The sequence below is a fragment of the Polyodon spathula genome, chromosome 12, assembly GCF_017654505.1.
Source record: "Polyodon spathula isolate WHYD16114869_AA chromosome 12, ASM1765450v1, whole genome shotgun sequence".
Lineage (NCBI taxonomy): Eukaryota > Metazoa > Chordata > Actinopteri > Acipenseriformes > Polyodontidae > Polyodon > Polyodon spathula.
Genome location: NC_054545.1, coordinates 20,437,286 through 20,452,643, shown reverse-complemented (window position 1 = coordinate 20,452,643; position 15,358 = coordinate 20,437,286). Strand labels below are relative to the sequence as shown.

The 15,358-nt window shown below is 38.5% G+C and overlaps 1 protein-coding gene across 1 annotated transcript in view; it reads left to right on the top strand.

The window, feature by feature from the left end:
- Positions 1–11,316, top strand: part of LOC121325051 (endothelial cell-specific chemotaxis regulator-like) — a 17,941-nt gene extending 6,625 nt beyond the window's left edge. Inside the window, exons 9-13 of the mRNA XM_041267364.1 lie at positions 4,794–4,827; positions 5,402–5,469; positions 6,285–6,306; positions 6,591–6,676; positions 10,966–11,316. Of these exons, the coding sequence (XP_041123298.1) occupies positions 4,794–4,827; positions 5,402–5,469; positions 6,285–6,306; positions 6,591–6,636 (170 nt within the window). The 3' untranslated portion in view covers positions 6,637–6,676; positions 10,966–11,316. The remainder of the gene's footprint in view (positions 1–4,793; positions 4,828–5,401; positions 5,470–6,284; positions 6,307–6,590; positions 6,677–10,965) is intronic.
- The last annotated feature ends 4,042 nt before the right edge of the window (positions 11,317–15,358 follow it).

The window sequence follows — 15,358 nt, the reverse complement described above, 5'->3', positions numbered from 1 at the left end:
GCCCAGTGACCTGCAGGGCTGGCCTTTGTCATCCAAGGCCGGTAGCTTGCTGACATCTGTTCTTGGGTTCCTGGGTGTAAAGAGGTGATTGACTTGGTCATGGGTCCAGAGGACCCCACTGACCTTCAGTTCACCTGAGATGTTGTTGGAAACTACTGTGGCCGAAGTATGATTAAACATTGAGAAATTGTGAAGAAAATCAGGTAGAAACACAATATAAAAATAAGACTTGGCTTTTTCAGTCTTTACATTTCCTCATGAAGAAGCCAATACCATTTCCAATGTTTTAAACCAGTCCACTAAACTGTTGAACCCAAAAGTAATTGAGAGGAACGGTAGTTAGAAAAACTTGTTTGAAACTACCGTGAGTCTCTGTACAGCTACAAGAGTTTTGCTGTTTTCACCATGTTGCAGCGGCAAAACTAAATACCTCTTATACACAATGAGATATACTGTAAGTCGTCAAACTAAGAGTAAATTCTTCTTCTTCTTCTTCTTCCATTTACTTTTAAGAATGTGTAGCGACTTTTCAAACAGAAAAGCTAAATAACTGGACATCTACCAATCATGTGATTCCACATGTTGGTCAACGTCAAAATAAACCAGGGATCGCAAGCAGTTTGAAATCCACACCATTTTTATTAAACAATATATTTATGTTTTAAAACAGCACATATCACACAGAAAAATAATAATAATAAAAAATTACCATTGTTTGAACTTGCAAAATAACATCCTTGAAGAGCACACGGATATACATGAAAAGTTTTGATGCAAAACGCAATGTATGATATTTGCACCAAAACTGAGTGAAAAGGAGGATCATTCATCTCACAGTGCCTATTTTCTGATGTTTCGTGTCCTTTGTCCTTAAAACACTATATACACCATGTTAAATACAACTCAAATGATCGTTTCTTTCCATAACTCGCTATATGCCAGGCTTCTAATGTAGCAAAATCTGACATATCTACTGAGCCAATCGGCATGAGGTATCACAGTCATGTGACCATATTATGGCAGTGCCCAGGAGGAGTATAGTAGCATATTTAATCTTCTAAATTGTGATTTTATGATTACATGATGAATCATTTTTAAAAAATGCAGGGAAATCAATTTTCTAACAGGGTGGAGCAATGGTGAAAAATCATTCATAAATAATGCTTAGAAAACTGTCACTCGATCGGAACTATGAAACCTCTCTTCATCTTCCTTGCAATGTCATCCCCACTTAATGGTCCCTGCAAGGGATATTAAGTTTATCGTTTCAATTTACTGAAACGAGTTGCATCTTTAAAAGTAAGTGCAAAGTCATTTTACAAAAATGTGGAGATTTATACTTGGTTATGAGCCTGACTGAAGATGTCATTAGCAAAGGTGGCTGGTTGTACTAACAAGGTCAAACAATACCTCACGTTTTATTAAACATTTTAAAACTATTAAAAAAAAAAAACAATTACCATAATGAACACTATCGTAGTATGTTGCTTAAAACATAATATCTCAATATTCATAATAAAGTTGAGTTCTTATTTATAAACAGTAACACGTTTTTAAAGCTTGGGACTCGCTGTCTGTACCTTGGTGGTGCTTACATTATCTTCAGCATATTTTAAGTGATTGAAAGCTGAAATTTACTTTTTTAAAAACACACTAATCTTATACCGGTATAGTATTGGTGAGTGATAACACTGTGTAACAAAAAAAATTAAATAAATTTGTTCCTGGGTAGTAAGTGTTATTTCCTAATTGCTTATGCCTCAAAAGTATAGAACATGGCTATTATTCCCCACAAACTTTGCTTTTGTGACCAGGACAGTGATATTTCAAAATATCCCTATTTCCAATGGCAAAATGGGCAAATGTGTGTCTTTTCGTTCACATAAAGTCAGAAAAAAACAACATATGAATCCAAATTAACATGTATTTATACTAAAGTAATACAAAGATGACTACAAAAGATTTAGAAGTGAGTAGTTTTTCGAGATTTACAATTACACTGTATTTACATAAGCAATTAGGAAATAACACTTCCTATCCAGGAACAAAAATTGTGTTACATAGTGTAATCAGTTTGTTTGAAAACCAGGCTTTAATCACTGATAACACACAGGCGAGGATTCCGTGAGTGCTGTGGGCCTCCAGCACCAGTGGGGGGAAACAAGGTCTTGCACAATGGAAATAAATCACCTGTTCTGTCAGATTGTACTGTGGATGCTTCACAAGCAGAACTGTTATTGCAGCATTTACAAATATAAAATACATTTATCAAGGACTCCCAGCTTTCTTGAAAAGATTTGCATTTCCCTTGTTTTTTTTTTTTTTTTTTTTGTATTTGTTTTGCTCTCATTATTATCTATAGTAAATACAGCATCCATCAGCTTTGGCAGATTCTACTGTACTTACTGAAGTGGTTTTCTCCCACTGCTGATTAAAAAAACTAGCCACCTAGCTATTTCATCCCGAGGGCTCAACCGCCATCATGCCTACTGTAGATGCCTGTAACAAGATCCAAACTGCTGTGCTTGATTGTATGTCTGGAGAAGACATTCATCTTATGCCCTTTTAACTTCCAGAGAAATGTGCTGAAAAAAATGAACGCCTACAAGGCTGACTGCAGTCATACAGCTGGACTGGAAACTACCATACGAGTCAAAATAGGCTGCAAACTGGTGCTTCACAAGAACATTGACATTGCCACTGGTCTCATCAATGGGGCAATAGGGAAGCTGCAAGCTGTTTCCTACTATCTGGAAAACACAAGTATGGTCAAAACCATAACCATCTAATTTAACAATGGAGATACCCATACCTTTGAACATTTGTGCTCAAAGTTTGAAATCATGGACATGGAGTCTACATTGTTCGAGAGCAGTTCCCAGTCATTGCTGCTCATGCAATCACCATTCACAACTGTCAGGGTAAGACTCTAAAAACAATTAGGATTGATCTGGTTAACTCCATTTCCTCCTATGGACAAAGTTTCATTCCGCTTTCCAGAGTTACATCTTAAGCGGTGTCCACCTTATCAACTTTTTGACCCCACCTGCATTAAGACACCTCAAACTGCAGTTGCAGAGTACAGTAGGTGCAGAGGGATTTATTGTCCTAAGTTGATATGCTTGAAGGAGACCAACACGCACAAGACACAAGGTAAAAGATCAAGTGCATTTCGTTCACCGAGCCATCACTAATGTTCAGGAACAGCAAAAGCCTCAATCTTCTAAGAGAACCCTTGCAGTTACACATCCATTCAGGCATGAGCAACCTCATACTATGCAAATGCAACATTGCAGTTCCTTCCTCACTTGCAGCCACTGAAGGATTCATTAAAACACAGTCAACAATAGGCTATCAGGAGCATCCATTATCATACACCAAGGACATGGTGTTACTTCAGGACACTGTGTGTCTCTTCTTGCTGTGGATGATACTGGAAAATGGGTTCATGCAAATGATGCACTCATTGAAGTCGAACCATGGCAAACAAATGCAAAGGACATGTATATGACTTTTATTGACGAGATTGAATGGTTTAAAAATGCCTTACATTGGCCTAAGTTCATAGAAGCAATAATTGTGTGAATGTTGGGCCCCAGCACCTTTCCAATTGTATATTTGCTTGATGCTTGACAAGGTTGACCCAATTACTTCTCCTAACTTGGGCTTTTGTGTTTTGGCTGTTGCGTTTTTCTAACTTATTTTTTACATTGACAATAGATGTAATAGATGTTATAGATGTAGTACACTAAGGTCCAGGAGAGGCAACTGTGGCTTTCCTTGTCCATTCTATTGCAAGACGTACAAGAAGTCCTTAATTATTTCATTGATCATTTTCAGGCTTAACAAGTATGCCACAGCTACATAAAAAGTAAAGCTATCAGTAATATGGAAAAGTTATTCTACTGTATGCAGTGGTTAATGTCTCATGATCCCACCAATGGTGGAAACACCACCCTAGGATTCGGTCCCATGGGCTAGAATAACCGATACTGTTTATAAAAGTTTAAGTGAGAAATACAAACAGACAGGGTGTCTTTGTACCCCACAGATTCTGAAGAGAGAAATACAAACAGACAGGGTGTCTTTGTACCCCCAGATTCTGAAGAGAGAAATACAAACAGACAGGGTGTTTTTGTACCCCCCCAGATTCTGACACGCTTAATAACCTGTGTGAAACAGTGTCCAACATTTCAGCAGGACAAGGGGTTCTATAAATAAATGGAAACTTGTAAATGTGATGTACATGTAGGCCGCTAACCCCATACCCCTGATTATGATCCACTCAATAGCAGATAGGGAGCTAACTCATACCCCTGATTATGATCCACTCAATAGCAGATAGGAAGCTAACTCATACCCCTGATTATGATCCACTCAGTAGCAGACAGGAAGCTAACTCATACCCCTGATTATGATTCACTCAGTAGCAGATAGGAAGCTAACTCATACCCCTGATTATGATTCACTCAGTAGCAGACAGGGAGCTAACTCATACCCCTGATTATGATCCACTCAATAGCAGATAGGGAGCTAACTCATACCCCTGATTATGATACATTCAATAGCAGACAAGGACCTAACTCATACCTCTTATGATCCATTCAATAGGAGCCACTGAGATTGTGTTCCAAAGTTGTGAAGATCAACCCTGGCCCAGCACATAGAGCCTCTTTAGAGATCTGGAAGAGACGTCACTAATTCCAGTTATTTAAATTAGTAAAGCTGCAGGGCACTCCCTGTCATAGAACCCAACTTATTAGTTTTTACCTTTTTACCTTTCTTTTTGTAAGGTAAAAAGTCTGGAGATTCGGGTGTGTCTGAAAGGTAAGAGCAAGAATGATAATAATGATTCAAGAACATTATATTGCATGTAAGAATGCTAAATGACACTACTACTACTAATAATAATAATAATAATAATTATAATAATTGTTATCTGCATAATGCAATGCATACTGTAATAATCAACTGCACCATTTACTGTAGTTTTGTATTTAAAAAAATCCTACCTGAGGCAGTTCTCGGAATTCCATTCAATTGCAAAGTCCATTCAAAACGGTGCCATCCCAATCTTACCTCAGCCACTTAATGGTCTTCTCGTCCTCAACCTTTTCCCTCTTTTCAATGTAAATCACAATGGACTAAATAAAGGTTGCTTATGAATAGAAATAATCATGGAATGATGTTCACTTCTACTCATTACAATATTCCTGCATACACAGATGTCTGCTGTCCCATAACTCCCATTTCTAATGTCAATAATAATAATTACAGTCTTATGTACAGTATACAGTTCTGTTCTATATTGAATACTGTTTATTTATTTTGTTTGATGCCAGAGAACAACATTTCATACATCAGATCAATTGAAGCCATACCTTCTTATCTTTTTCTCCAGCAATTCTGCTAATTTAGAAAAAGAAAGCATAACACTGGTCTCCATGAAAAGTTTGAACATAGAGACAGGTAAGAACACTTTTAACCACTATTTGAAGGAGTAGGTTTAGCTTTATTGTACTAGAAAATGGCTGGTAGAGAATACCATATTCAAAATCTTGCAAATACTGTGGAAATATGAAGGCTGTACGACTATTTCCCCAAGACACTTATACAATGGAGACACAGTATGTAAAATACATCGCATTTAGAAACAGCCAGTCCTCTTCACAAAGGGGGGCCTCATGAGTTATTCAAAGTATGTTTTATTAAAGTCTGATTTCATGAATTAAATACAGTTTATAAAATGGCAAGAATAAAGGGAGCAATCTCATTTACTAACAAGTGTTCCAGCCTGTGCAGAAATGTCACCACACCAGCACAGCCTGGAACTTTCAGGATTCACTTGACAACGAACACACATTCATTCACTGTACAGCTTTCAAATGGGTAGTCTTGATAGAATCTATGTTTTAGCAAAGACACATTTTTACTTTAAACATGCTATCTGGTACTTCACTATGTTAAAGAAGTTTGCAAGCCTTTGTTTTCAGATTCTCTGGAGAGTGAAATTGTCCCACCCCGGGGACTCTTTCCAGTCATTAACCAACCAGCTGCCTCCTCTAGTGAATGGCATGCTTTGCAGCCAGTACCATGCATGACCCAGATAATACTACTGAGGTTAAAGGAGAGGTGTAGGTGTAGAGATTTCCTGGCAGACAAGGCGAGCAAACTGAGAAGTTTCTTTTACATAATGTAATACCAGGTGTCTTGTTTTCAAATATCAATGTTTGTTTGTAATATCATATGATTCTTTCTATCCTGCATGTTGGACACCTATATAGGGAATGGAAGTGTGCCCGGCAGGTAGGATTAATGACTGTATTATACTCCTCAACTATTGATTGTCAAACCACAGGAAAATCAGGGAATTTCTCACAGTATCGCTCATTGGTTCCATTAGTGACTAAGTACCACACAATTTCCTGCTGAATTTGTTCCATCCCTATTTAATTCACATGAACTATGCATCAGTAATGGTTAATATTACCAGTGATGGTGTATTACTCGGCTCCCTGTATAAACATACTGCTACACTGCTCATTTCTACTTCCTGGGTTTGAATTGTTTTTAAACATTTTCAACTACAGACTCGCCAAGGATTTGCTCCACTCATCGTACAACTATAGAGAATGATGAACACGGAAGAAACTGTCACGATGTGCACAGTACAAAGGTGAACAAACTGTTCTACAAAGTCCACAAATACAGTAGCATCTGAAATGAAAAAAACACTAGTTCCTGTTTATTTATCTATATGTTTAATTACAATTTAAAGTAATTCAAGTAAATCTTCTGAATTATATAGTCCCCTTCACTTATGGTGTGTGTGTGTGTGTGTGTGTGTGTGTATATATATATATATATATATATATATATTATATATATATATATATATATATATATATATATATATAAACCACAGCACACTCATATTGACACACACACTCATAGATAAAAGTATTTGGGCAATCAACATATTTCGTATGAAACCCAATCCTTGCTAATTATGATTGATTGAAAACCAACACCTGATGGTAATTATAGAGTAAATAAATAGTGCTGAAAATACACTGGAAATTTGTGTTTAAAAAATGCAACAAAATGGTTAAAAGTAAAGATGTCAAAATGAGTGATACAACTAAATGAAAAAGGAGAAACTACCAGAAAAATAGCAGAAAGACTTTCTGAAAAGCGCAGGTTCCTGAATAGCACTGTGTGGGTGTGACACAGAGAGAATGAAAAGCACTGTGCAGGTGTGACACAGAGAGAATGAAAAGCACTGTGTGGGTGTGACACAGAGAGAATGAAAAGCACTGCATGGGTGTGACACAGAGAGAATGAAAAGCACTGCGCGGGTGAGACACAGAATGAAAAGCACTGCGCGGGTGTGACACAGAGAGAATGAAAAGCACTGTGCAGGTGTGACACAGAGAGAATGAAAAGCACTGCGCGGGTGTGACACAGAGAGAATGAAAAGCACTGCGTGGGTGTGACACAGAGAGAATGAAAAGCACTGCGTGGGTGTGACACAGAGAGAATGAAAAGCACCGCGTGGGTGTGACACAGAGAATGAAAAGCACTGCGCGGGTGTGACACAGAGAGAATGAAAAGCACTGCGTGGGTGTGACACAGAGAGAATGAAAAGCATTGCGTGGGTGTGACAGAGAGAGAATGAAAAGCACTGCGTGGGTGTGACAGAGAGAGAATGAAAAGCACTGTGCAGGTGTGACACAGAGAGAATGAAAAGCACTGTGCGGGTGTGACACAGAGAATGAAAAGCATTGTGTGGGTGTGACACAGAGAGAATGAAAAGCACTGCGCGGGTGTGACATAGAGAGAATGAAAAGCACTGTGCAGGTGTGACACAGAGAGAATGAAAAGCACTGTGCGGGTGTGACACAGAGAGAATGAAAAGCATTGCGTGGGTGTGACACAGAGAGAATGAAAATCACTGCGCGGGTGTGACACAGAGAGAATGAAAAGCACTGCATGGGTGTGACATAGAGAGAATGAAAAGCACTACGTGGGTGTGACACAGAGAGAATGAAAAGCACTGCGTGGGTGTGACACAGAGAGAATGAAAAGCACTGTGCAGGTGTGACATAGAGAGAATGAAAAGCACTGCGCGGGTGTGACACAGAGAGAATGAAAAGCACTACGTGGGTGTGACACAGAGAGAATTAAAAGCACTGCGTGGGTGTGACACAGAGAGAATGAAAAGCATTTGTGCAGGTGTGACACAGAGAGAATGAAAAGTACTGCATGGGTGTGACACAGAGAGAATGAAAAGCACTGCGTGGGTGTGACACAGAGAGAATGAAAAGCACTGCGCGGGTGTGACACAGAGAGAGAGAAAAGCACTGCGCGGGTGTGACACAGAGAGAATGAAAAGCATTGCGTGGGTGTGACACAGAGAGAATGAAAAGCATTGCGCGGGTGTGACATAGAGAGATTGAAAAGCACTGTGCGGGTGTGTGGCAGAGCACAGCTCTGCCCTTTAGAAATTGGCAGGGATGGGGTTAAATTCCCCTATCTGCCTGGGTTCATTGTGTTCAGGTGGCTGGGGTTGATTAGATGATTAGCTTAATTAACGATCAATCAGCGCCCAGCCACCTGACATAAAAGGAGGCCTCTGCTTCTCATTTAGGAGGAGAGAGCTGAGGAAGCAGGTTGGTGTTTGTGGTTTTTGTGATTTGTGAATCGTGAATCCAGTGAAGGCATTGCCCAGCCTGGAAATTGTTATTTTGTAAGTTTAGTTTTTTTGTATTGCTTTATTTGTGTTTAAATCCCTTTATTTTGCCCTTGTGCACTTTATTTTTGTGTTTGTTATAATAAAATCATTATTTTGTCTTTTTTTTTGCAGTTAAAAAAAAAACTTACAAAATAACAATTTCCAGGCTGGGCAATGCCTTTACTGGATTCACGATTCACAAATCACAAAAACCACAAACACCAACCTGCTTCCTCAGCTATCTCCTCCTACATGAGAAGCAGAGGCCTCCTTTTATGTCAGGTGGCTGGGTGCTGATTGATCGTTAATTAAGCTAATCATCTAATCAACCCCAGCCACCTGAACACAATGAACCCAGGCAGGTAGGGGAATTTAACCCCATCCCTGCCAATTTCTAAAGGGCAGAGCTGTGCTCTGCCACACACCCGTACAGTGCTTTTCAATCTCTCTATGTCACACCCATGCAGTGCTTTTCATTCTCTCTCTGTCACACCCACGCAGTGCTTTTCATTCTCTCTGTGTCACACCCAGGCAATGCTTTTCATTCTCTCTGTGTCACACCCACGCAATGCTTTTCATTCTCTCTATGTCACACCCGCACAATGCTTTTCATTCTCTCTGTGTCACACCCGCGCAGTGCTTTTCATTCTCTCTGTGTCACACCCGCGCAGTGCTTTTCATTCTCTCTGTGTCACACCCGCGCAGTGCTTTTCATTCTCTCTGTGTCACACCCGCGCAGTGCTTTTCATTCTCTCTGTGTCACACCCGCGCAGTGCTTTTCATTCTCTCTGTGTCACACCCGCGCAGTGCTTTTCATTCTCTCTGTGTCACACCCACGCAGTGCTTTTCATTCTCTCTGTGTCACAGCCAAGCAGTGCTTTTCATTCTCTGTGTCACACCTGCACAGTGCTTTTCATTCTCTCTGTGTCACACCCGCACAGTGCTTTTCATTCTCTCTGTGTCACACCCGCACAGTGCTTTTCATTCTCTCTGTGTCACACCCGCACAGCGCTTTTCATTCTCTCTGTGTCACACCCGCACAGTGCTTTTCATTTTCTCTGTGTCATACCCTGTGGCAGAGCACAGCTCTGCCCTTTAGAAATTGGCAGGGATTGGGTTAAATTCCCCTACCTGCCTGGGTTCATTGTGTTCAGGTGGCTGGGGTTGATTAGATGATTAGCTTAATTAACGATCAATCAGCGCCCAGCCACCTGACATAAAAGGAGGCCTCTGCTTCTCATTTAGGAGGAGAGAGCTGAGGAAGCAGGTTGGTGTTTGTGGTTTTTGTGATTTGTGAATCGTGAATCCAGTAAAGGCATTGCCCAGCCTGGAAATTGTTATTTTGTAAGTTTTTTTTTTAACTGCAAAAAAAAAAGAAAAAATAATGATTTTATTATAACAAACACAAAAATAAAGTGCACAAGGGCAAAATAAAGGGATTTAAACACAAATAAAGCAATACAAAAAAACTAAACTTACAAAATAACAATTTCCAGGCTGGGCAATGCCTTCACTGGATTCACGATTTACAAATCACAAAAACCACAAACACCAACCTGCTTCCTCAGCTCTCTCCTCCCCTCCTAAACTATATATATATAGCAGGGATCATAATATATAATAACTGGTAACTCGGAGCGCCCCTTACTCCTTGTATAACACTGTGTAACAAAATTATTATTTTTTTTTGTTCCTGGGTAGTAAGTGTTATTTCCTAATTGATTATGCCTCAAAAGTATAGAACATGGCTATTACTCCCCACAAACTTTGCTTTTGTGACCAGGACAGTGATATTTCAAAATATCACTATTTCCAATGGGAAAATGGGCAAATGTTTGTCTTTTCGTTCACATAAAGTCAGAAAAAAACAACATATGAATCCAAATTAACATGTATTTATACTAAAGTAATACAAAGATGACGACAAAAGATTTAGAAGTGAGTAGTTTTTCGAGATTTACAATTATACTGTGTGTGTGTACAGACAGACAGTCAGTCAGTCAGTCAGTCAGTATATATCCATGTGTCATCTGAATGCAGTAACCACAACATGAGAGATAATGAGGAGACATGGAATCTCTACAGACCTATCACATTAAAATCTCTCAGCAATACAAAAAAAAAAACAAATGGGGTAAACAGGTAGCCTTTTCAAGGTGTAATATTATTAAGATGTCTGTTTTTTCATTGTCACTGCAGAGTCTAACATGTACTGTATTTTTCTTTTGTAGTTGGTGTAACTGATCAGCTTTACAATCTGAGAAGACGGTTGATATATATTTCAGCAAACACAGGCTACAAACCATCACCATTCCACTGCTTTACAGGGAGTGACTCAGTCAGCTAATTCACTTTCATGCTCTTCACCTCTGGACTGGCTGGTGAAATACGTATGCTGGTCTGATCCCACAGCACATTAGTGTTGAGCTCAATGTCAGTCTCTGCTTGACAGGAGCCGGGGCTGAATGATAGGGTATTTTCAGTCCGAACTGTGCTCTAGCTGGGATGGGAAGCTCCTATAGACTGTAGTCAGTGCCAGTTCTGTGTCAAAAACATTTCAATAAATAAATACATATACATTATCTTATAAACGCTTCCAGTGGTGTCCCATGGTATCAGAGTCACATAGCAGTACAGCCCACACATTGTAAAACTATAGTTAGTCTTGTAAAAGCCGTGTTCAGGTGTGACACAGAGAGAATGAAAAGCACTGTGCAGGTGTGAAAGAGAGAATGAAAAGCACTGCGTGGGTGTGAGACAGAGAGAATGAAAAGCACTGTGCAGGTGTGATTATGTGATTATGTACCAGGAAGCAGCATTAACTTTAATTTTGCCCTTGAGCTCACCAGGGCCTGGCCAGTTGGATGTGCTGCAGCACAGTCCCTGCTCATTTCACAGTGTAAAAATTTTTTATTTTTTTTTTGTTCCTGGGTAGTAAGTGTTAATTCCTAATTGCTTATGCCTTAAAAGTATAGAAAATGGCTATTATTCCCCACAAACTTTGCTTTTGTGACCAAGACAGTGATATTTTGAAGTATCACTATTTCCAATAAGAAAATGGGAGCTTTTGTGTCTTTTCGTTCACATAAAATCAGAAAAAAACAACATATGAATCCAAATTAACATGTATTTATACTAAAGTAATACAAAAATGACTACAAAAGATTTAGAAGTGAGTAGTTTTTCGAGATTTACGATTATACTGCTGCAGCTGAAGCCAGTAATTAATGTTAGTACATAGATGAGCACAGTCATCAATGACTTGTTAACAATACTTCTTCAATGAAAATATAAACTGAAATGAATCCAGTTACTCTCTATAGAACTGAATGATATGATTATAACTGATAATTCACAGGGGCTCTGTGTGTGATGTAATCCTTTACTTTCACATCCAGCGTTTCAATCCTGCAACATTCACCCTTAGAACTGCAGTGGCCAATGACCACGTTAATGTTCCTGGGTGTCAGTTTACTACATATGATCCTAGTTTAATTTGAACTCTTGTGCAATGTATTTGTTCAGCGTCTTCCTCCCTGTCGAATAGGCATATGTTGCTACCGCTGCTGCTAGCAGCAATAGCAGGTTAGAAGTGCTGTGTGTCCAGAGGAACATGGGTTCACTTTACCAGCTTTACACGCCCACTGAGATATTTGCAGCATTCACAGAAAAAAGCACAGGCTCAGAAGACATTTCACTCTGACGACAATAATACCCCTGTATTTACCTGCAAAAAGAATACCCCTGTATCTACCTGCAAAAAATAATACCCCTGTAGCTACCTGAAAAAATAAATAATACCCCTGTATCTACCTGCAAAAAATAATACCCCTGTATCTACAGCAAAAAAGAATACCCCTGTATCTACCTGCAAAAAATAATAGCCCTGTATCTACCTGCAAAAAAATAATACTCCTGTATCTACCTGCAAATATAATACCAATTTATTTACCTGCAAAAAATAATACCCCTCTAGCTACCTGAAAAAATAAATAATACCCCTGAATCTACCTGCAAAAAATAATACTCCGATATCTAAAGCAAAAAAGAATACCCCTGTATCTACCTGCAATAAATAATAGCCCTGTATCTACCTGCAAAAAAATAATACCCCTGTATCTACCTGGAAAAAATAATACCCCTGTATCTATGTGCAGCAATAATAATACCACTGTGGCTATCTGCAAAAAACTAATACCCATATATCTACTTGCAAAAAATAATACCCCTACATCTACCTGCAAATATAACACCCCTGTATCTACCTGCGAAAAATAATATCCCTGCAGCTACCTGCAAAAATTAATAACCATGTATCTACCTGCAAAAAATGATAGCCCTCTATCTACCTGCAAAAATAATACCCCTGTATCTACCTGCAAAAATGAATACCCCTGTATATACCTGCAAAATAGAACTCCTGTATCTACCTGCAAATATAATACCCATGTATCTACCTGCAAAAATAATACCTGTGTAGCTACCTGCAAAAACAAATAATACCCCTGTATTTACCTGCAAAAAATAATACTGATGTCTCTACCAGCAAAAAAGAATACACCTGTATCTACCTCCAAAAAAAAAATACCTGTTTACACCTGCAAAAAAAAAAAAAAAACCCTGTGGCTGTCTGTAAAAAAATAACACCCCTGTATCTACCTGCAAATATAATACCCCTGTATCTACCTACAAAAAATAATACCTCTTTACCTGCAAAAAAAAAAATACCCCTGTGACTATCTGCAAAAAAATAATACCCCTGTATCTACCTGCAAATATAATACCCCTGTATCTACCTGCAAAAAATAATACCTCTTTACCTGCAAAAAAAAAAAATACCCCTGTGACTATCTGCAAAAAAATAATACCCCTGTATCTACCTGCAAATATAATACCCCTGTATCTACCTGCAGCAATAATACCCCTGTAGCTACCTGCAAACAATAATACCTCTGTAGCTACCAGGAAAAAATAACACCGCTGTATGTACCTCCAAAAATAATAATACCCATATATGTACTTGCAAAAAATAATACCCCTGTATCTACCTGCAAATATAATACCCCTGTATCTACCTGCAAATATAATACCGCTGTATCTACCTGCAAAAAATAATACTACTGTACCTACCTGCAAAAATAAATAATAACCCTGTATCTACCTGCAAAAATAATAATACCCCTGTATCTACCGGCAAAAAAGAATACCCCTGTTTCTACCTGCAAAAAAAAAAAAATATATACCCCTGTGGCTATCTACCAAAAAATAACACCCCTGTATTTACCTGCAAATATAAAACCCTGTATCTAGCTGCAAAAAAATAATAACCCTGTTTACACCTGCAAAAAAAAAAAAAATACCCCTGTGGCTGTCTGTAAAAAAATAACACCCCTGTATCTACATGCAAATATAATATCCCTCTATCTACCTGCAAAAAACAATAGCCCTGCATCTACCTGCAAAAAATAATACCCCTGTATCTACATGCAAAAAATAATACCCCTGTATCTACCTGAAGCAGTAATAACACCCCTGTATCTACCTGCAAAAAAAATAAAATAAATAATACTCCTGTGGTTATCTGCAAAAAGATAATACCCCTGTATCTACCTGCAAATATAATACCCCTGTATCTACCTGCACCAATAATAACTCTGTAGGTACCTGCAAAAAATAATACCCCTGTAGCTACCTGCAAAAAATGATACCCCTGTAGGTACCTGCAAAAAATACCCCTGTATTTACCTGCAAAAAAGAATACCCCTGTATCTACCTGCAAAAAAGAAAACCCATGTATCAACCTGCAAAAAATAATACCCCTGTATCTACCAGCAACAAAGAATACCCCTGTATCTACCTGCAAATCTAATACCCCTGTATCTACCTGCAAAAATGAATAGCCCTGTATCTACCTGCAGAAAATAATAGCACTGTATCTACCTTCAAAAAATAATAGCCCTGTATCTACCTGCAAAAATAATACCCCTGTATCTAAATGCAAAAATAATACCCCTATATTTACGTGCAAAAAAGAATACCCCTGTTTCTACCTGCAAAAAAAAATGCCCCTGTGGCTATCTACAAACAAATAATACCCCAGTATCTACTGCAAATATAATACCCCTGTATCTATCTCCAGCAATAATACCCCTGTAGCTACCTACAAAAAATAATACCACTGTATCTACCTGCAAAAAATTAAAAAAAAAACCCTTGTAGCTATCTGCAAAAAAATAATACCCCTGTATCTACCTACAAATATAATGATCCTGTATCTACCTACAAAAAATAATACCCCTGTATCAAACTTCAAAAAATAATACCCCTGTACCTACCTGCAGCAATAATAATACCCCTGTATCTACCTGCAGCAATAATACCTCTGTAGCTACCAGGAAAAAATAATGCCGCTGTATCTACTTGTAAAAAATAATACCCCTATATCTACCTGCAAATATAATACCCCTGAGGCTCTCTGCCAAAAGAAAACAACCCTGTATCTACCTACAAATATAATACCACTGTATCTACCTGCACAAAAATAACACCCCTGCATCTACCTGCAAAAAGTTATAGCCCTGTATCTACCTTCAGTAATAATAATACCCCTGTATCTACCTACAA